The 21,951-nt window shown below is 39.0% G+C and overlaps 2 protein-coding genes across 2 annotated transcripts; both read right to left on the bottom strand.

Annotated features, from left to right (window-relative positions):
* Nucleotides 1-949: 949 nt before the first annotated feature.
* LOC104856294 (60S ribosomal protein L21-like) lies at nt 950-1,585 on the bottom strand. The gene has a single exon (XM_033759537.1). It carries the CDS (start codon nt 1,540-1,542, stop codon nt 1,060-1,062), a length of 483 nt encoding a protein of 160 aa, XP_033615428.1. The 5' UTR covers nt 1,543-1,585; the 3' UTR covers nt 950-1,059.
* Nucleotides 1,586-3,981: 2,396 nt separating this feature from the next.
* LOC104856295 (zinc finger protein 14) lies at nt 3,982-20,137 on the bottom strand. Its single transcript, XM_010615652.3, has 4 exons — nt 20,016-20,137; nt 8,945-9,071; nt 8,710-8,770; nt 3,982-6,966 (listed from the first exon to the last, which is right to left on the bottom strand). Exons 1-4 carry the CDS (start codon nt 20,016-20,018, stop codon nt 4,425-4,427), a joined length of 2,733 nt encoding a protein of 910 aa, XP_010613954.1. The 5' UTR covers nt 20,019-20,137; the 3' UTR covers nt 3,982-4,424.
* Nucleotides 20,138-21,951: the final 1,814 nt, after the last annotated feature.

The raw sequence follows: 21,951 nt of genomic DNA, 5'->3' as shown, positions 1-21,951 counted from the left end.
GTCATATATCACATTTTTATGTTTATTATGTCTGATTTATTTACTTCAGTATTATGATATAATGTGTAGGCTTTTTTCTACAAATGATTTAAATTTACTCTTCTTTATGACAGAGTATTAATCAACTGCTTATATGTACCACATTTTCATCATCCTTTCCTCTGTTGATAGGCATGCAGGGATTTATGGATATGCACATTACTGAAATAGGGTGTTTTAGCCGGAACCACTGAACCAAATCCCCAGCCTTTTTTTTTTTTTCCCCGCTTTGAACAATTTATTTAACTGAAATCCCATATACTGACTTCCATTTATTTTGATACTTTTTGTTTTTGTACTGGGGATTGAACTTGAGTCCTTGGACTTGTGAGGCAGGCAGCGGAACCACTGAGCTAAATCCCCAGCCCTATTTTGATACATCTTAAATCTAAGTGTAAATAAGGTTCAAATGGTACTAATTGACAGTGTGAAGTAGGAAGAAAATGGGTAAAGGGGAAGCGGGAAGGGGAGGGGAGGGGAAAAAAGGAAGGGAAAAGAAAAAAATGTGAAAAAAGGAAAAAATGGACACAAAGTCTTTGTAAATAGGGAAGGGTGAAGGGGGTGAAGGAAGGGCAGGGGTCTGGGGAAAAAATAAGAACCAAGACGTAGTGTAAAGGTACAAGATCCCAGTGATAACTGTATTGTTTGCTTTAAATGTACCAGTAAACAATGGGGAAATTTTTAAAAAAGTAAAATATTTTTATATGTCTTGCCCCAAACATGATTTAGAGGATTTTCAAGCCAATGTAAATATTTCATAGATATGTGGCCATTTGGGTACACATCTGCGCAATACCTCATATCTTTCAGCGAGAAAACACTGAAAAGTAAAGACCTGGCGCAATTAACCGGGTATAATGAGAATCTGCTCCAGATCCTGTTTCTCTGAGGTAAAGGCACCACACACCTGCTCAATTAGGAAACCATCCTTACAACACAGGATGATTTTTTATTTTTTAAGTCGGGCTTAGGGCACTCGGCCGCTAACTGGGAGCTGCATGGCAGAGCTACGCCCCCAGCTTATGCCGTGAGTTCATAGGGAACAGGTTCCGACAACTCAGCCTCCTTCCCGTCGTTTCTCAGGAAGTGCGCTTCTCTGGGCGGGGCAGGCTGGCGCTTCACCTGAACCCAGGTCCCTTTCTCTTTGGCGTCCTTCTTTTTCTGATCATTTTCCTTGACCCGTTTCAGGAAGCTATCACTACTCTTTGGGTGTTTAGTATGCTCAGTACGCACATTAATCCTCTTGGCAAGAATCTCACCCTTAACTTGCTTGTTTACAACAACGCCAGCAGCACGCCGGGTAACACTGCAGACTCTTCCAGCCTTGCCATGGTAACATTTGTGTGGGATTCTTTTCCCAACAGCACCCATTCCCTTGATGTCTACAATAGCACCCTTTTTGTAGACTCGCGTGAATGTGGCCAAAGGAGCAGCCCCATGTTTCCTAAAAGGCCTAGAGAACGTATACCGGCTTCCCCACCTCTTTCCCTTTGTGCTTGTCATTGTGGCAAATTACTGGAAGGTGCCGGTTCCGGCTGAAAGGCTTAAGAAATTCTTGATGACAGTTGTTTTTCTGGAGTAAAATACTGTCAATTAGCATTTCTCTGATTGCCAAAGGTGCTGAACACTTTTTTCAGGTATTTATTGGCCATTTGTAGTTCATCTAATGAGTGTGTACTCACCTCATTTGCCCAGTTTTCAATTAGGACTTTTATTTGGGGTGCCTAATTTTAGTTTTTTAATATATTCTAGGTACTACTCTGAGGAGTAGATGGCAGTTTTTCCCCATTCTGTAGGTTTTTCCTTCACTGGCTTACTTCCATGTCTGTGCAAATGTTTCTTAATGTGATATAATCCTATGCGTTCACTGTCATCCCACCTTAATTTCTACCCCAAACACCCATAATAGCATTGAGAAACCTACTTTTTCACATCTCTATAGTCAGAACACATAATGCCCAGCTTATTCATGCTTCATTGTTTATGTTTTAGTCTATGATGCAGGAATATGGGTACAAAGTGTCATGAAAAGAATATTTCCTGAGCAACAAAATCTCGACTTGGAATAGTGATATTTTCTCTATCCCATCCTACTTTATATTCTAAGCCTGAATTTTTCTTTAAGCTTATAATGTAGATAGAAAGAAACTATTATGTAGTTCACTAAGGCATCTAGCTAAGTTGCTCAGGGTGGCTGCAAAGCTATGCCTCAGCCTCTTCTGATGTTGGGACTAAAAGGAATCACGATCACATCTGGCTTGAACTCATATCAACTGAGAAAAGGAAAAACAGTTATGTGGAACATTTTGCGTTAAAATAATTTTGATACTGGGGAATAAACCTAGAAGTACTTCTCCAGAACTTTTATATTTATGGTGAGGCGGGACTTAAGTTGCCCAGCCTGGCCTAAATTATTTTCTTCCCACCTCTGCCTCCTGACTGGGTGGAATTACAAGCATGCATTGCCAGGACCAGCAAGACTTTTTTTCATGGTAAAATAATGGGAAAGTAAATGTGCTTTGCCTAAAATGCCCAAAATTTTCACTATTTCAACACTGGCTGTATTAGCAATAGCAATATACATTACATCTTCCTAGTGATGGTGCAAAGCAGAAGTGAGCTGCAGCATAGTCACCTGTTCTAGGGTGAAAAACGGCAACCTGCTCTGCCATGTTATTATATTCCACAGATTGCAGAAGACATTTCAGAGAGAGATGTTAGATAGCATTACCCAAGTGGTAATTTAGGCGCCTACACATATTTAGGGCTACAGCAAGATACAATGTTAAGTCCATTATGGGTATTTAATGCACTGCTGCATTATGTTCTCAGTTTACCACAGATTGATAACAATATAAACCCATGAGAAACTGAGCAGCTTCGGTATTCAAGAAGAACACTGTACAAAACATTTCACAAATATTTCAATGTTTAAAGGAAAGGCAAAACACAAGTCAAGGAGATCAAATTTGCCACATGCTCACCTGGGCAAGTCCATGTGTTTGAAGGTATTTCTCACATACTTCAAACACCAGTGGCCTTTATGGATAATGGAAAAGGGCACTGTATAAAGTTTTCTTTAGATTGGTAAAACAGAACAGTCTGAGTCATAGATTTCTTCTTGCTAAACTGACACTTATGAGTTAGGTTTTCCTTCATGCCATTATTTTAGCTTCTTACATTAAAAATGTTTACCAAATAAGAATAGACACCCCCCTCACAACATTCATTTAATAGCAATCATTCTCTTCAAAACTCCGCTGTTGACAAAAATTCCTTTGAAAATGTTGTTGATAAATCATATGATCACTTATATCTTTGGACAGATTTATTATATCATGGGCCGGGGTTTTGTTTTAGCTCAGTGGTTCTGCCACCTGCCTCGCAAGGACAAGGTCCTGAGTTTGATCCCCAGTACCAAAACCCAAAATAAATAAATAAATACAATATATAATTCACGATATCCTACTGGAGACAAGTTATGGTCTTTGCTGGTCTGTGGAACTGGGAACTCACTGCAGAATGGTTTATTTTTTTGGTACATGTGGTAGGAAAACTGCTATTAAATTAAAAGTCATGGCAAGGTAAGGATGGAAGGTAAAATTCTGATACAAAGAAAAAAATTTTATGTAAATGTCAATGTTGGATCCAATATGAAAGAAAAATAGAGGAGAAAATATGTACTTGATATAGTTACATTAGGATAGATGCAGGGATCTTAGCGTATGAAAAACAACATTTGCTAATCTACATGTGTGAAAACAATTGGACTTTGTCAAAAACACATTTACACAAGTCTGCAAATATATATATCTTAATATAAAATATAACATCTAATTAAAAATATTGTTACACAAAAGATGGAGTATACACATCATGAATTTAAAATAAAGCTAGAAGAAAAATCCTGACAGAAAACAAAATTTATGTTTTAGTGGCCTAGAACTTTCAATTATAAAAACAAATAAAAAAGCAAACTACATGAATACAAACCCTACTTATGTGACAAAGATATTTCATCTTGCTTAATTAAAACCCTATGTATTTGACTCAAAGAAAATTGCTTACAGAAAAATACATCAATTAAACATATATTCCCATGTTGAATACCACAGATACATAATTAAAAGATGTACTGAACGAAAAAGTGTTTATACTTTAGGGTATTTCCATCTGGGTGTGCATTTTCTGGAAAATTTATTAAGAAAAGGTAACATCAAGCTTTTCATATAAGTCATTTCTTTAGGTCTCTACTACATCAGAAATTTTTATGAGTATTTTTCAAAATAGGCTTATATACATAAATTTCCTCCCATGAGGTATCTTTCATACTTTTGACAGTATTTCCACATACCGAAAGCTTTCCCACACTGCCTAGTTTCTTCTCAGTGTGACTTTTCATGTATTTGACAATAATTGTGTCTACTGAATGCTTTCCCACAGTGCTTACATACATAGGGTTTTTCCCCAGTGTGGGTTCTTTCATGAGTTTTATGAGAACTGCACGTACTGAATGCTTTCCCACAGTGCTTACATACATAGGGTTTCTCCCCAGTGTGAGTTCGTTCATGTATTTTATAAGAACTGCACGTACTGAATGCTTTCCCACACTGCTTACATACATAGGGTTTCTCCCCAGTGTGAATTCTTTCATGTATTTTACAATGACTCTGTGTACTGAAAGCTTTCCCACAGTGATTACATACAAAGGGTTTCTCTCCAGTGTGAGTTCTTTCATGTCTTTGACAATACTTGTGTGTACTGAAAGCTTTCCCACAGTGCTTGCATGCATAGGGTTTTTCCCCAGTGTGAATTCTTTTATGTATTTCATACTGACTACGTGTACTGAATGCTTTGCCACACTGCTCACATATATAGGGTTTCTCTACAGTGTGACTTCTTTCATGCCTTTGACAACACTTGTGTGTACTAAATGCTTTCCCACATTGCTTACATATATAGGGCTTCTCCCCAGTGTGAGTTGTTTCATGTATCTGACAATAACTCTGTGTCCTGAAAGCTTTCCCACACTGTTGACATTCATAGGGTTTCTCCTCGGTGTGATTTCTTTCATGTGTTTGACAATACTTGAGTGTGCTGAAAGCTTTCCCACATAGCTTACATACATGGAGTTTCCCTCTGCTATGAGTTCTCTCATGTATCTGGCAATCACTGTGTGTTCTGAAATTTTTCCCACAATGTTGACATACATAGGGTTTCTCCCCTGTGTGAGTTCTTTCATGTGTCTTTTGAGAACTACATGTACTGAATGCTTTCCCACACTGTTTACATACATAGGGTTTGTCCTCACTGTGAGTTCGTTCATGTAGCTGACAATACCGTTGTGCTCTGAATGCTTTCCCACAGTGCTTACATACATAGGGTTTCTCCCCAGTGTGAGTTCGTTCATGTATCTGACAGTAACTCTGTCTGCTGAAAGATTTCCCACACTGCTTACATACATAGGGTTTCTCCCCAGTGTGGGTTCTTTCATGAGTTTTATGAGAACTGCATGTACTGAATGCTTTCCCACAGTGCTTACATACATAGGGTTTCTCCCCAGTGTGAGTTCGTTCATGTATTTTACATTGACTCTGTGTGTTAAAAGCTTTCCCACAATGTTTACATACATAGGGTTTCTCTCCAGTGTGAGTTCTTTCATGGATCTGACAGTTGTTTTGTATATTAAATGCCTTCCCACAATGCTTACATACATAGGGTTTCTCCCCAGTGTGAATCCTTTCATGTCGTTGACAGTGACACTGACTGCTGAAAGCTTTCCCACAATGCTTGCATACATAAAGTTTCTCCCCGTTGTGAGTTTTTTCATGTATTTGACAATGCCTGTGTGTACTGAATGCTTCTCCACATTGATTACATACATAAGATTTCTCCCGAGTATGAATTTTTTTATGTCTATAAAGTGAAATGTTAGAAAAAAACTTCTTTCCACATTGCTCACACACATAAGGTTTCTCACCAGTGTGCCTTCTTTTATGTATTTGATAATACTTCTGCATACTGAATGCTTTCCCACATTGCTTACAAACATACGGTTTTTCCCCAGTATGGCTCCTCTCATGTACTTGACAATTACTGTGTGTAGTGAATGCTTTCCCACAGTGCTTACATATATAGGGTGTATTCCCAGTGTGACTTCTCTCATGTATTTGACAGTACCAGTGTGTGCTGAAAGCTTTCCCACAGTGCTTACATACATAGGATTTCTCCCCAGTGTGAGTTTTTTCATGTCTGTGACAGTTACTATGACTCCTGAAAGCTTTCCCACATTGTTTACATTTGTAGGGTTTCTTCCCAATGTGAGTACTTCTATGTTTGTGAAAGGAATTACTAGGAGCTAATTTGGCACTCCCACATTCCTTAGATATATAGGGCTTCTCTCCAGCATGCCTTCTTTCTTGTATTTCAATATAACAGGAAGAAATTAAAGATTTCCCAGTTTGTTGGCATACATATGCATTCCCTGCAGTGTGACAGATTTGAACATCACTGAGTGTGCTGGGGGCTTTCACAGTTTGCTTACATACAAAGGTCTTCTCTCCAGGGTGAGTTCTTTCTCTGGGATCACAGTCAGCTTTCCCACGTTGCTTGTATTCACAGGGTTTCTTTCCAGCCTCTATCCTTGCAAGCTTCTTAAAGGGCTGGAAACCACTGCTGGTTCTTCTATCTTCATTACATTTATAGTGCTTCTCTTTAAATCCTGAATATTCCTTTGGCTTCAGTCCAATGTGAAATCTGATAGGTGCATCTAGAGATATATTATCAATCAGGGGCTTTCTATAAGCAATGATTTCAGCTGGTTTTAAACCAGCTTTTTTCATGTTCACATTAACATATGGAGCCAAGAGGAACATTTCAGATTGATTAAAAACTTTATATTCATAGCATTTCTCTACCTCTTCATTTCTGTAAAAAAAAATTAAAAATATCAATCAAAATAAAAAGGGTTTCCTTAGTAATAATTTACTGGGAAAACTTCCCACATTTAATGCCTCCTAGGAAATTTTGACTGAACTGACTGATTGCCCTGGAGTATGTCTTAAAAACAGCTATTAGGAAAGCAGTGGTATTCATCTGGGAATTTTAAAGCTGACACACGTTTGCAGTACGTTTGCTTTCACTGTGGGGAACTGGTCCACGTACATACCACACGTGTATCAGCTCTGACACCTTCCCCATGATTCATCTCTTCTCTCCTAACCCTCATTCTCTTCCCATCTCCAAGGAGACCGACTGCATGTTTTCTGATACTCTCCTATATTTTACTACATAACTTATACTTTTGATTTTTTTATTAAAGAGAAACCACCTGGTATTTCACTTTCCTCAACTAATTTATTTTACTGATTATTACTGGATGGAGATATACCTTTTTTTTTTTTTTTTTTGCAAATAACATCATTTTTCTTTATGGCTGAATAAATAAATAGAGCACACTTTCATTGGTTTGTTTTTCTGTGTCAGTGAGGATTAAACTCAGAAACTTAGCACTGCATTATATCTTCAGCTTATTTATTTAGTTAGTTTTTTGGTACTCGGGATCAAACTCGGATCCTTGTGCTTGCAAGGCCGGCACTGGAACCACTGAGCTAAATCCCCGGCCCTCTTCAGCTTATTTAATTTTTTATTTTGATACAGTTTTTCACTGACCATTAATTTGCTCATGCTGAACTTCAACTTGTTATTCTGCTAACTCAGCTTCCCAAGGTGCTGGGATTACAAGAAGGCACCCCATGCTGAGCCTGTCCAAAATGTTCTTTATCTATCCATGCATCAAATGACAGACATCTAGGCTGTTTCCAGAGCTTAGCTATTTGGAACTGAGCTGCTCTGAGCATATTTGACTATAATACGATGACTTGAACTCTTTTGGGACTATAACCCAAAAAAGTGTATCTGGAGTAGCACTCGGGAGGCTGAGGCAGGAGTATTGCTGTGAGTTCAAGACCAGCCTGGGCTACATAGTGAGTTCCAGGTCAGTCTCAACTACATAGAGACCCTGTCTCAAAAAAAACCAAAAAACCAAAAATGTATATCTGGATTAAAAGGAATTTACATTTTCATTTTTTGAGGCATCTGTGTATTTTTTTTCATAGTAGTTTTACTTTACACTCCCACCAGTGTAGGAAGGTGCCTTCAAGAATTATAAAGCACCCACAGATTCAATTCTCTAAGGATGGTTTGAAAACACCTATTATTACAACACTACCATTCATTTGCATGTTGCATACAGCTTCCAGGTTAACAATTTTCCAGATACAGAATGTCTCATATTCATGTATACAAAATTAGATACCCTTAAGATGGGTCCTGTCAAAACACAAAATTTATTCTTTTCAAATATATCTATACCCAATGCCTAGATGCAATTTATTACGTTTTCTTGATGTTGATCATGGGAGAACATTTTTGTATACTGATATATCAGATAGTGTCACTTGTTGCATAAAATCTGTACTACATCAGTTTCCTATATTGGAATATTTATGTATTTGACTGTCAGGCAACACAAACGCAAACTGTATACATTTTTAGGGAATGTAGGATTAAATACATTTCAACATTACATTATTTTTACATTTTCCTTGGTTTTAATATTTCTGCTCACACTCTGATTCTTGAAGTATTTTACTGGTGAGTGTAAATTACCTTAGATTTCTCCAGCAATTTTTGTACTCCTCTCCAATTTGCTGGCTATCCCAGGTTTTTCCTGAAATGTAAATATGCAAATATAAGAAGTTAGTATATTATTACATAAAAATTAACAGATTCCAGTTAGATTCATGGTATAATCCAACCAGGTAGTTTTTACATTCTGATTAAACTGCACCAAGAGTAAGAAGCAATGTTCTCTGATTGTCTAAGAAAATGATATCATCCTTACCTACAGTGGCCATGTTCATAAACGTTTCCCCCATCACATCTCTGTAGAGCTTCTTTTGGGATGGGTTCAGCAAAGCCCACTCTTCCTTGGTGAAGTTCACAGCCACATCCGCAAAGGTCACTGCCTCCTAAATCATAATACATATATTTCCAAGGGAAAGTTGAAAAAGCCTGAAACAGGTCAATCCCTCTCATAAATTGAAGAGAGGCTGACTTCTTCAATTATTAACTCCATGTATGCACATTTTTTTCACAGAGGAATTCTGACGCGAGATTGCAACTCATTATTAATGCTGCACTATGATAGGGTAGTGGTTCTCCTGCTGGGTTACCCCATATATTTGTGCACAGACTGTCAAACAGAGTTCATGAAGGAGGCTGCACGATCACAATCTGGAAAACACTGGGACAGATGAATATCTAATGAACGATTTTGATAGATGATAGACAATCTCTTTTCAAATCTTATTATTTATGGAGTAGAGTCCTTCTTTCTCTGACTGCACTTAAGCAGCATTTTGAAACTTGAATCTGGTTTCAGAAAAAATAATTTAATTGACGATTACATAAGATTTATGAAATATAATTACAAATCCTAAGTGAAAATTGCTTTATTGGTGCAAGACTGAAGACAATTAAAATAGGAAAAGAATGGCATACTATCTTACAACTCAGTGACACCAAATGGTCACAGGTGTAAGAAATTCTAGAGGAGTATAAGTGGGAGTAATGACGGAAAGAATATGATTAACACACCTCCAAGAACTGAAAACCAATGGGCACTATGAATAGCAGAAAAACTCCAGCCAGGTATGGTGTTGTATGCTTGCAATCCTAGTACTTGATAAGATGATGCAGACAACTGCCTTGAGTTCAAGGCCAGTCTGAATTACACAGTGAGCTCCTACTTTAAACAATCCACAGAAAAGGAAAATTTCAAAAACAATCATGTTACTTATAAATCACACCTTTGATTTGTTAAAAAAAATTACTGCCATACAGTATAATAAAAATCTAATAGGGCTGGGGATTTAGCTCAGTGGTTCCACTGTCTGCCTCACAAGCACAAGGTACTGAGTTCGATCCTCAGTACCCCCCCTCAAATCTAACAACATTCAATACCTTATAAGAAAGGGATACCTTGCATAATATATATGAAAGACATTAAAATTTCATCTTTCAGGACCCTGTGCTATTAGTAGAGAAAATGGCAAATGGATCTTAGGAAAAAGACAGTTGTCAATGGGTCCCCATGTACAAGAATACTGATTCACAATAGAGCTATTCATCTGAAGATGTTATTACCTCAAGAGAAAACATCAAATATAAAATAAGGTTCAAGATCATGTTTAAGACAACTGCCAAAAAGTGTGAAGGAACACAATTAATAAGTAGGCTTATGCAAGAACGGAGGATAAATCCATATACCCTGTACTTAATTCTCTTTACTTTGGAGTTTACCAAAATCTACAAAGCAGTAAATTCACTCTGGTGTTGAGAGAATTCATTATGTTATTGTTCCTGGAGATAGATATGATTCTTTGCATGTCAAAATAAAGTAAACTTGAAACTCCTCAACCATATGGCCAATGGAATGGATGAGAAAGCACTTTGCCTGTGATTCACATATTAGCACTTGTGAACAATAAATAGTGAGACCAAAAAAGGGGGGGAAAAAAAGGAAAAAGAAACTCACCCAAACTGTTAATTTCTCTAATACCAATTTATGATAACTCTAAAAAGGAAAACAAAAGAATACTGTTCACTGAAATTACACAGGGTAAATGTAGGAAAAGTAGCCAAAGTGGAAGAGTGGTTTTCTATAAAGCAACAAAGGGTTGAGTCAGGTAGGGTATCACCTGGATACTCTCATGAACTGCTCAAGTCCCAATTATGAAACTTTATGAATATTCCCAGGATATTTACATTGTTAGTATATCTCATCAAAAATTTTTAGAGTAAAATTTATAATAAAATATTTAAACAGTAAATTACTATTATGATTTGTATTTCAGTGTCCTTAGACATTGAGCCAGGATTTCTCAACTAAGTCCATACAAGAAAGGATGTTGTAATGCTCTTTCCAGAACTCTTTAAGGGTTAAATGTGTATATGAGACTATCTGGAAGCACAAGTGGCTAGCATTTGGGTTATAACTTAAAACCAAAATTCTGGTCATAACCCAAGTTGTTCCTGTGTCAGACCAGTCATAACTCGAGGGTCCACTGTATAATGAAAGCTATAGAAAACACTAGTTTAGTATTGATTCAACAATACTTGATGAAGCTATATTAACTTGACATAATTAAATTTGTACCGCAAATTAAAGATTATAGTGATCAAATAGTAAGGTAAAAAGCAGTTTTCTAAAACAAACTTACAGTCCTTAATATATATCTCACTAAACAGAGCATCAAACCACATGAGGCAAGATTATGTGAAGGAAAAAAATCACTGATTTACAACTATACTGAAGAGTTAAAAAAAACCTCCCTCCAACAAGGGGAAAAAATGAGACCTGTCATGTAGAGGTACAAGATCCCAACAATGAATGTAACTGTACTGTATCCCTAAAATGTAACAATAAACGCAATTAAAAAAAAACCTCCCTCCATAATTGATAAAGAAAGCAGAAAAATACAGAATGGATTAGTTAAAATCAACAACATCATATCTCAAGAATTATTTCAGATTGCATAATATTTTATCAAGTAAATACATAGTACACAGTCTTCTAAAAACTGCAGGAAATATTCTCTATGTGAGTGATGGTGCTTTTCTCTCTCTTCACTCATACCTACATTTTATGTACATGTAAAGGTCAAGAAGATGGAAAGTGTGGGTTTAAAGGGCAGTCGCTTCTGGAAGTTGTCCTTTCCAACATTGCTTTAATCTTCCCTTGTTTAAATTGGTAACTCCTAATCTGATATTTGTGGCATTATAAACAAAATGAGCTTGCTGATTTATTAGTTCGTTTGTTTATTGCATTGCTTTGAATATCACACAGGTGTTTAAGCATTTGGCCAGTGTCCTAACACTGAGATTCATCACAGGTAATGTTAAACATTTCTTCCACAATTTTTATGTCATTTGTCAGCACTCTATAATGACTTTGGAATTAAGGGAAGTGTTTGGAAATTTTGGAATTTACTATCATCACAATGAAGCTCAAAGTGGAGGATACAACTTGTCTCCGTCTGAGATCCTGTATGTTAACTTTTAATAAACTTACCAAAAGTAGGCACTTTGATACCAACAATTTAAATGAAGAGGGTTTTATGTTGGCTCAGTTTTAGACCATGTTCTGTTGGTTCCAAGGTAGAAACTGGGTAAGTGTCAAGGTGGAGGAAAAGGGATTCAATCTAGCAGGCAGACAGGAGAGAGAGGTGGGAGGAGCAGCAGACAAGAATGCACTCTTCCAGGCTTTGATCCTACTAACCCATCTCCAACAGGGCCCCACCTCCTAACACAGTCACACACTGAACTCATCAATGCCTGAATCCACTGATGAGGACAGTGCCCACCCAAACCAATCAATTTGAACACTTAAGAGACATTTGGGTGACATCTTAGATATAAACCATAACTGGAAGTTCGTTAGGGAGAAAAAAACAAGGCACAAAACACAGCCCAGTCTCACCCACACAGAAACCTCATGCAGTAGTCCAGAGCCTCACATCAAGCCTCCTGCTCACTGAACAGGATGGAGAAAAGTGGGGCTGGTATCACTTAGTTGGGAAAGGCAGGGCTCTGGCCACAGTAATGTCGCCCCACTGATACAGGGCAGGATGCTTAGGTCATGGCAGAAGTCTCAGCTCTACCCAGAGGTGTGTACCACTGACAGTCTACATGTGGGAAGGAAGAATTCTCAACTGACACAGAAAGGCCCAGATTCTGCCAAACCTAGTTCAGTCCACTTCCCATAAGAACTTATGCTTCCACCACAAGCCCCACCCTGTCTTGGGTCATCTGGCTCTGCACAATTGCCTTTCAAGAACTGAGGATCTCTCAGGTCTCTTCAGCCAAATTTAGAAGAGCTTACACAAGTCAGGATGAGACAGCTTTGGAGTCTCTCAGCAATGCACTGGGAGCTTTTGACTTAAGTGTCTTGACAAAAGAAGATTCGACTCTCTGGCCAGTGTACCAGACCACAGATTCCCTGATAAAAGGCTGCTATATTTTCTGCTCAATGAGGCAGAGGGAGAAGAAAAGCAATACACTACCTGCTTGAGTGGATCCCAAAAGACACACTCTAAAGAAAACCCTTCTCAGCCTATGCTTCCTCCCAGGATATTGACTTGATCTAGCCTGTTGAATCATTGTACTAATTGCTAACTTGGTCTTGTAGGTAAGACCATCATACATTTTAGAAATAGCACCTTGGCAAGACAAAGAAAGGCTAACGACATTACCCAAGAATTTGCATGTAGGCAATGGAGAGGGTCAGTAGCCAAATCAGGGGTCTCAGAGCCTGAAATAGTCAATCAGGACCAAACAAAGGCACCCCAAAAAGCTCTCAAGGATATCCTAGAAAAAGACAATGAAGATAATAATTCCAAAAATCCTAAGAGATTAAATCCACCAGCAAGATGAGCAACTTAACTGAAGGGAAAGAAAGAGAACCAACAACAGGAAAATAATATACTGGCAACAGTCTGTCAATACCTATCAGTTATACCCATCATTGCAAATGGTCTCAATTCACCAATCAAAAGAAACAGACTGGTAGAATGGGTTAAGAAGTAAGATCCAACAACATGCTGCAAACAATTAATATATTTACTCAAAAAGACATTCTTAGACTGAAGGTAAAGGATGGAAAATAATACTTCGTGTAGCAGGAGCACGGAGACAAGCAGGAATAGCTATTCTAATTACAGAGTGGATTCCCAGCTAAGATTGATCAGAGATAAAGGTCACTACATATTTGGTTAAGGGAACAACTCAAGAGGAAAAGGTAACAATCATAAGTATATTTGCAGCGAATACTGGCACAAAAATCAGATCAGCACAAATGCAATTTTAATGGCACATTTGTGTACACTTTTCTAATTAAAAAAGGAAATAAAACACAGTCAACCAATGTAACATCTTATGCCAGTTTCTTCATCTTAAAAATAGAATAAAAACTCCAATCTTCCATAGGATGAAATACTTCAAGTATGTATAGTTATTAAATCCATGCTTGGCACTAGTCATGAGTGAGGCAAGTGTTTTATTACACCACAGTAAGAGTCCACTAAGTAGACCACAGTGAGAAAGCCCCACAGAAATGACTGTTAGTGAGGATGTGAAAAAAACTCAGTTACTGAAAATACAAGATGGGCAGTCATGCAGCATGATACTCTGACAATTTCTTCAATTATCAAATATACAGGTACTTTCTCAACTCATTTGTTTCTAAACAAAATATTTCATGCTTAGGAAATAATGAAGAAAGAGGTTTACTTTGACTCATTTTTGGGCAAAGGAAGAAAATTTACATCTGTTAATGCCCTTCTTGTTGATAGAGACCTGAGGTCACACAGCGTATCACATGGAAAGAGTCTAAAAATGCAGGTATGTGATGCTCTCTGTTCTAATTCCAATATTCAGTAATAGGGACATTAAAAAAAAAAATCTCATTGGGTAGGAGATTTAGCACAGTGGTTCTACCGCTTGCCTCACAAACGCAAGGACCTGAGTTTGATTCCCCCGTAACAAACAAACAAACCCCCCAAAACCTTATCTATTTCTAATTGCTCCCCAAGCATCCCAACTGCTCATATTTTCTCAGATAATGTACATACTGGGAATTAGATTTTTGTCATGAATTTTGAGCGGAACAAATCACACACAGTCTTTATTGTTTCGATATAACTCATCAAACTGTATCTTAGATATATACAGAAAAATTATGAAGACCTAAGCCCATACCAGATTTGTACATGAATGTTTATATTGCAGATAGTGAAGCTAAGTAGAGACTGTCAGGCAGTTAAAAAGGGACCCAGCCTGGGATAGAGTGGATGTGAACTAGGTCTGTGATTGAGGGGTAAGGTAATAGAAACCAGGCCCCAAGATGAAGACAACTTGGCTAGGCCCCCTTAAGCCTCATAAGAGATAACAACAGCTCCAAGTTGGACTGTAACTAAAACCATCTGGTCCAATAAGCCCCAATGATATGGATGACCAGAACACTCTGACACTCACTGCTAACTCTTCCAGGAATGCTTTGCTCTTCTTTATGCTAACAGTTACAGATAAACTAAAGTTAATGATGCCAGTGTGTGTATCTTTGTTATGTGCCTTGCTTTTCTATTAGATCAATATTAGTTAAGAAATTGCACTCATAACTCCATAGGTTGATTTTAGGTTGACCGGGGTAATCCGCAACATGACTTTACTGTATTAAAAATAACCCCTAGACACAGCACCTTAGCAACAACCCACTTTCAGGCCCCCTCCTGCTGTCAGGAGCTCATCTCTTTAATAAAATTCTTCCTAAATTGCCTTTCCCATCCTTGGCTCCATTCTTTGGTGACATGAGACATTAACTTGGCACATTTAACAGGTTGGGATACACTTTAACGTTTACAACTTAGTACTCATCAAACCAAAAGGCAGACATAACTGAAATGTCCATTAATTGATGAACAACTAAAAGTGTAAGCTTTCCATATATTATTCATTCACAAAAAGAAATAATTTTCTGATAAATGGTAAAATATAAATTAATCTTAGACATGTCATGAAAAGTGTAAAAACAAAGAGTTTTGAGTTATCCAAAATGGCCAGAATATGAAAATTTACAAAATATACAGTACATTAGCAGTTTATAAGGCTCGGGAAAAACAGGAGAAATAAGGAGACACGCTTTCTCTAGAAACTAAAGAAAATATTCTAGGGTGTTGACTGTATATAATTTTAAGTTAATGAATCAAATGTTAAGTAAATTATATTTTTGTAAAACTGGCACAAGAAACAATTCCTAGTTGACAATAAATGTTCAAAGAATTCGGAGAGCTGTTTGCAATGCAACTAATAATAAATGGAGAAAGCCAGAAAAGAGGAAGATAACTGTGAGAGGAAAATGAAAAAAGAAGGTGTATGACAGCATTAAGTGGAAGCAAGGAGGAATAAAAGGTGGGAAAAGAACAGAAAAGGGAAGGGACAGAAAGAGAGGAAAAGGACTAACAAAAAAAGAAAGAAAGAAAACATTGAGTATAGTAGGAAGGGAAAGGGGAAAGGGAAGAGGGTGGATGGATGGAAGAAAAGGTAGAAACACAGAGGCCAATGTGCTTCTATTTACAACATTCCCAGCCTCAAAACTTCTAGTTGAGACTTTAATGGGGAAAGGCCTTCTTCTTGTTGTCCTTCTTGTCCTTGTCCCTAAGGATAAAATCAACAGGATCGTTGACCTTGTATGTCAGACTGCAGAGGATTTCCTGTAAGATATTTTGGAATTTGGGCTGAAAATACTGACAAAGGAATAGCCAGAGTGCTACACACAGTGAGGTAGCTTACACCATGGAGAAGGCAATCTGCTATGCCTCACCAGAGGGGACCCTGAACATGACACACACAATGAAGGCACAGGAGAAGAAAGAAAATCAAGGCTAAATAGCTTATGAGACCACATCCATGTTGAGTAGGATTTCTTCTCTGTACAGAGCGCTCTCAGGAGGGAAAACAAGGCAGAGAAAATCTTGGATTATTTTAGACTCATACAAGGCAAGTTAGAAAAAATATTACCATCACCATAATTGTCATAACTGAACACAACCCAGGATTAATTCACAAGGTAGACAATGTCAACAGGGGCTAGGCTATTATGCACATTGAAACACCATCAGAAAAATAAGAGAAACAGTGGGCATAGTCTATAATTGTGAGCAAAAATTGAGTGTAACAAAAGGTGAAGAACAAGAACATCTCGAGAACAAGAACAAACAAGTAGTACAGAAGGGGAGGCACAACAGACTGACCACCAATGATGATGGCACTCAGTAAGATGTTAGAGGAGGCAAAAGCAGACAAGAAGTACACAGATGTGTGTAGACTGCACTCACTCCAGGCAGTAACCTGATGAGCAGATTCCTCTGCAATGTGAACAGATTCATCAGCAGATACTGAAGGGTGGGAACTGACTGGAGCTGCCTGTGGAAAAGCCAACAAACAAAGAGGATAACCAGAGACAAGGTTCGATATTTCTCAACAAGCATGGCTGTGGTATTTGCTGAGATACCAGGGTGACCAGAAAAGCCTAGGCCTGTTGGAAAACTTTGAGACAGTTTGGGGGTGGGCAGTCTGGGGTGAGTGGGAGTGTTTGGGGTCAACAGGGCCATCAGGACTCTGAAAGCTGAGAAGTCCTGGGCTCTTGAGGGCCTAGGCTGAGGCTGTCTAAACTGAGAGGGAGAGGTGGGGGGTGCACAACGCACTGACTGAGGGGTGGACAGGAGAGGAAACAGACAAACCAAACTGTCTAAATCCAGGAGGGGCAGAATGAGGTAGTGAAAACCCGAGTCTGGCTGAAAGAGCTAGACTATGAAGCTGAGACCAGCCAAGCCCCAGGGCTCAGAAGGTTAAATGAGCTATGGTCCGTGAACAGAGACTGAGGTCATGGGAACAGGGTGGGTTTCCTCTCTCACAGTTTTAATACTCATTAAAACTATATCAAAGGCCTGGGATTTAGCTCAGTGGCACTGTGCCTGACTAGCAAGTGCAAGATCCTGAGTTTGATCCCTGGTACTGGAAAAACAAACAAACAAAAACTGTATCAATACAGGGCCATGCCTGCCTCATAACAGCAAGGACCTGAGTTCAATTCCCAGTACCGGAAGGAAAAAAAAAAAGCCTGTATCAATACAATGAAGCTACATGAAATGCAATCAGAACACAAATTATAAATAAATAGCTCTTAAACATTTTGATCTCAAGGTCACTGAACATAAAAACTATAGAGAAATATAAAGGTCTGTTTAAGGACCAGTTTTTTTGCCTATTATAAATGTAAATAGAAACAAAAAGTTACTGATAGAATTAAAAATGCAAGAATATTCCCTATGTTTTAAATAGTGAACATTTTAGAGAAGAAACCGCATTTTCAAAAATCAATTTAATTAGAAGATAGAAGCTGTTTAAAATTTTCGCCAAAAGAGTATTTCTAAGGCTGGGGATTTAGCTCAGTGGTGCTGCCTGCCTCGTAATCACAAGGTCCCCAGTTTGATCCGTGGTACAAACACCAACACCAACACCAACACCAACACAAAAATCCCCACAGCATTTCTAAAATCTGTCTTCAGCCAGCTAGATGTCCCAATCTGCTTCCTCACTCAGTCTGCACTGTAGTTTTATTGAAGAAAATGCCTCCTCCCATATCACTGTAAAGCAAGGAAGTTAATGATGCATAGAGATGATCTCACACTAAACAACTGTACAACCAACTCTAAAAATTATTGTGAACTATATAAAAAAATCCTTAAAAGTGTGCCGCATCTCTAAAGAGAAAAATCATTCATACAAATAAAATTGGAGATGATCTGAATATCAGAATAATTTACAAACTTAGATTTGATGATGCAACATGCTATGAATTCTTTAAATATATGCTCAATAAAACTATATTTATTTACCAATAAAAAACTATAATATATCTATTAGGATTCCTTCTGAAAACCAAAAGACCCTGTTACGTTTTTCAAAAAAGAGCTATCCTTTCTCATTTTTTGGAACATGCTATATGGATATGGTCACTTAAGCCTGTAACTCAAGACAATGTGTAGACACACTAAGGGTATGAGTACTACAAAGAAATACATTTGCTGTAAACCGACTGATAGTCTCTGCAGTTTACAACCATCATAAAAAATGTACATGAAGCTATAGGGTGTAATCCAGTAGTGACGAGGAGGAGCACAAGAGTGGAAAAAAATATGAACCTTAAACTGGGCTGTCAAGCACAGCACTAGTGATATTTGGGGCCAATATTTCCTTCTATTAAAAGCTGTCCTGGGCCGGGGATTTAGCTCAGCAGTTTTTGCTGCCTGCCTTGCAGGTGCAAGGTCCTGAGTTCAATGCCTGGTATGGGGGTGGGGGTGGAGAGCTGTCCTATATTTTATATGAAACGCATCAACATCTTTGACCTCCACCAACAAAATGGTATAAATCTTGCCTAGACTCTATGTCATGACTGCAACAAAAAAAGCTGACACCAATATGTGCTAGGACACGCGCAATCACCAATGGCTACCCCCCCCGCCCCGACTTACTAGGTAAACATATAAGCTTATGAATGATAAGGTATTCAGGGAGCTGCCACATCTTACTATGCATGACAAATACAATCAGAGTGATTCTACCTAACAAAGTACACTGTGTCTACTTGCACACTCTGTCCTTGTCCTCACCACCTGTACTACATTTCAGATGTCACTGATGTAACCCAAATAATTAAGGTTGTTATTTTATTTTTTGTATTGTTATGCAATCCAAGAGACATTCACTGCATGCTTGGCAAGTACTCCACCACTGAGTCACATCATCAGCAACGTTAAAACTTTTTTTGGATGCCCATGGCCCTTTCAAAAACCTATCATAAGCCTGGCAATGTGGGGTCACATGGGAAACTTATGAACTACTAAATATAAAGAGGCCGAGGTCTGAGAAAATGAGCTGTGGTATGAGACTTACATCGCAGGTATTTATAAACTTCAGATCTACCAGGTCAGCTGATGGGAGGAATGAGACCAGGGATCTAGTTCAGCACAACTGCACTCAGCTCCAACTCACACCTTCCGAAGCAGGGTCTTCCCAAAACTCTCTGCTCTTCCCAGATTAGCAGAGGGAGCTGCAGCTGGGGCGGTGGAAGTCCACATTCTAGGTTGGCAGTGTCCCCGTGGGCACAAGGTGCTGGGAATCAGAACTGGCCATACCCCAGCAAAGGGCAAAATGACAAAGAATTATGAAGCACCAAAGAACAGGGGAACTCAGGGGCTAAAGCAAGGAGGTGTATTCTGCCATAGCTGATTCTAGTCACTATATCCAGACCTCACGATTCCATCCCATTCCCAAACCCCGTTCCATAACGTCACCATTGCGTGGCTTGAGGGTCTCCCTGGGTCATTCCCATGCAGCCCTCAGCCAGTGGATGTCCCAGAAGACCGCACAGCCTATTCAGGAGCTCTCGGCAACAAACTCTCGCTCGCTCCGCGGCGCCATGACACAGGAAGTGTCCGCCCACTTCAGCCCACTTGATTGGATAATTCATAAAGCCCGCCCTTTCATCACAGATTGGCTCCGGCAGCATGGCCCGCCCCGAGCCAAGAAAAACAAATCTTTACTTGTATGGGTGGCGCTCAAATGCTCTCTCCCGGTGTTAGGTCTGGTGGGTCTGGGATCTGGGAATCACCAGATTCACCCTCCCCGGGCCTGTTGTTAGAGTGCAAAGCGAAGTACTTTTATTTCAGGTATTGCAGGAAGCAGCAGAGTCACTCCAGGGAAGGAGTGGACGCTCACAGCAGTCAGTGCTGAATCTTGGGCGGCGGTCCTATTTCACAGGGTAGGGGGCCCGTCTCCACCAACGTCGACGCTATGGGTCTTGCTGCTAGGATTTTGGTCTTGTGGGCTGATAGAGGAATTGGGTAGGCAGGGCAACCTGAATTTGGAGGGACAGTTGCCTGCACAAGGGCAGATGTTAAAACCAGACTGTCAGCCTCAAACCAAAAAGCTTGAGAAGTGGTTGCTGCTCACACAAACACAAAGGGTGCTTTTTCTACGCTCAAATAGGGCTCAAATCTTTTAACACTCCTCAGGGGTCCCTTCTGACCCTATATACTAGGTTGTCGACCTCACCTTTCCTGAGGGGTAGTTGCATTTCAGCAGTTTACTCAAGGCTTTTCAGAGCTGCTCATTTTCATAATGGACTTAGTGCACTCTTCCTGAAAATGGGGTCTTAAATTCCCTCGGGTTTCAGGGCGAATGCCTTAAGAAAGAATCAAAACCCAGTCGTCAGTAAACAATAAAGGGAGGACCTTCTGTTTGAGAGGTCAGTATCTGGGAATGAGGCAATAGGCTTCATTGCCAAGATTTTCTCTCTGTCTCTTTCAATCAGCTCTCATTTCACCTGACGTGGTGGTGCATGCCTGCAATCCCAGCACTTGGGAGGCTGAGGCAGGAGGATCGCTGTGAGCTGGAGGCTATCTTGGGCTGCATAGCGAGTTCAAGGCCAGCCTGAACTGCATAGCGAGACCCTGTCTCAAAAAAAAAAAAAAATTCAACTCACTTTATCCAAGAAAATGAATATATATGTTGCCAAAAAGAATTCAATTAGTGTGTATCTGAAGAAATCACGTTTTTTAAATGATAGCAATATTCTGCAAAAGAGTAAACAAAGAAAGGCAAACATTCCATCTCCTTTAGACAAGCTACATACTTCATCCAAGGTCATTAAAAAAAAAAACAACACCCTGAATTCTGAAGATAAACGTATTGACAAGCATGGAGGACATGAAATGGAGGCACACACCTGATCCACTGGGTCACTTCCTGGTGAGGAGATACCGGAGGACTTCAGAGTGAAAGCTCCCCATGCCCTGTCGTCCCACCCTGACACTGAATTCCTAGAAGGAAATATAAGCACTCCTGTGATACTTGTTTACAACTCATTTGGCTTGATAGATGTATAGGATAATAGTAAAGCGTACTTCTTGGAGTGTCTGTGTGACTCATGTTGTGTAAGCCAAGGGACCATATGCGTGTGACCCCTGTCCCCTTCCTCTCAGGCTCTTTCCTTACTCTCTGGTCTTTGCCTACACTATGTTTTCAAGAGTTTTACCTATTTTATCCTTGAGCAGATTAAGTGTTTCTGTATTTATATCTTTGATCCAGCTTGATTTTAGTTTAGTGCATGGTGATAGATATGGGTCTAGGTTTAATTTTGGCACATGGAAAGCCAGTTTTCCTAGCATTTATTAAAGAGGCTATCTTTCTTCCAGTGAAGCTATCTGGCTTCTTTGTCAAAGATAAGGT

Source organism: Fukomys damarensis, unplaced genomic scaffold, assembly GCF_012274545.1.
Source record: "Fukomys damarensis isolate Sample0158 unplaced genomic scaffold, DMR_v1.0_HiC HiC_scaffold_37, whole genome shotgun sequence".
In the NCBI taxonomy this organism is placed as follows: domain Eukaryota; kingdom Metazoa; phylum Chordata; class Mammalia; order Rodentia; family Bathyergidae; genus Fukomys; species Fukomys damarensis.
This window is presented reverse-complemented; position numbering and strand designations above follow the sequence as displayed.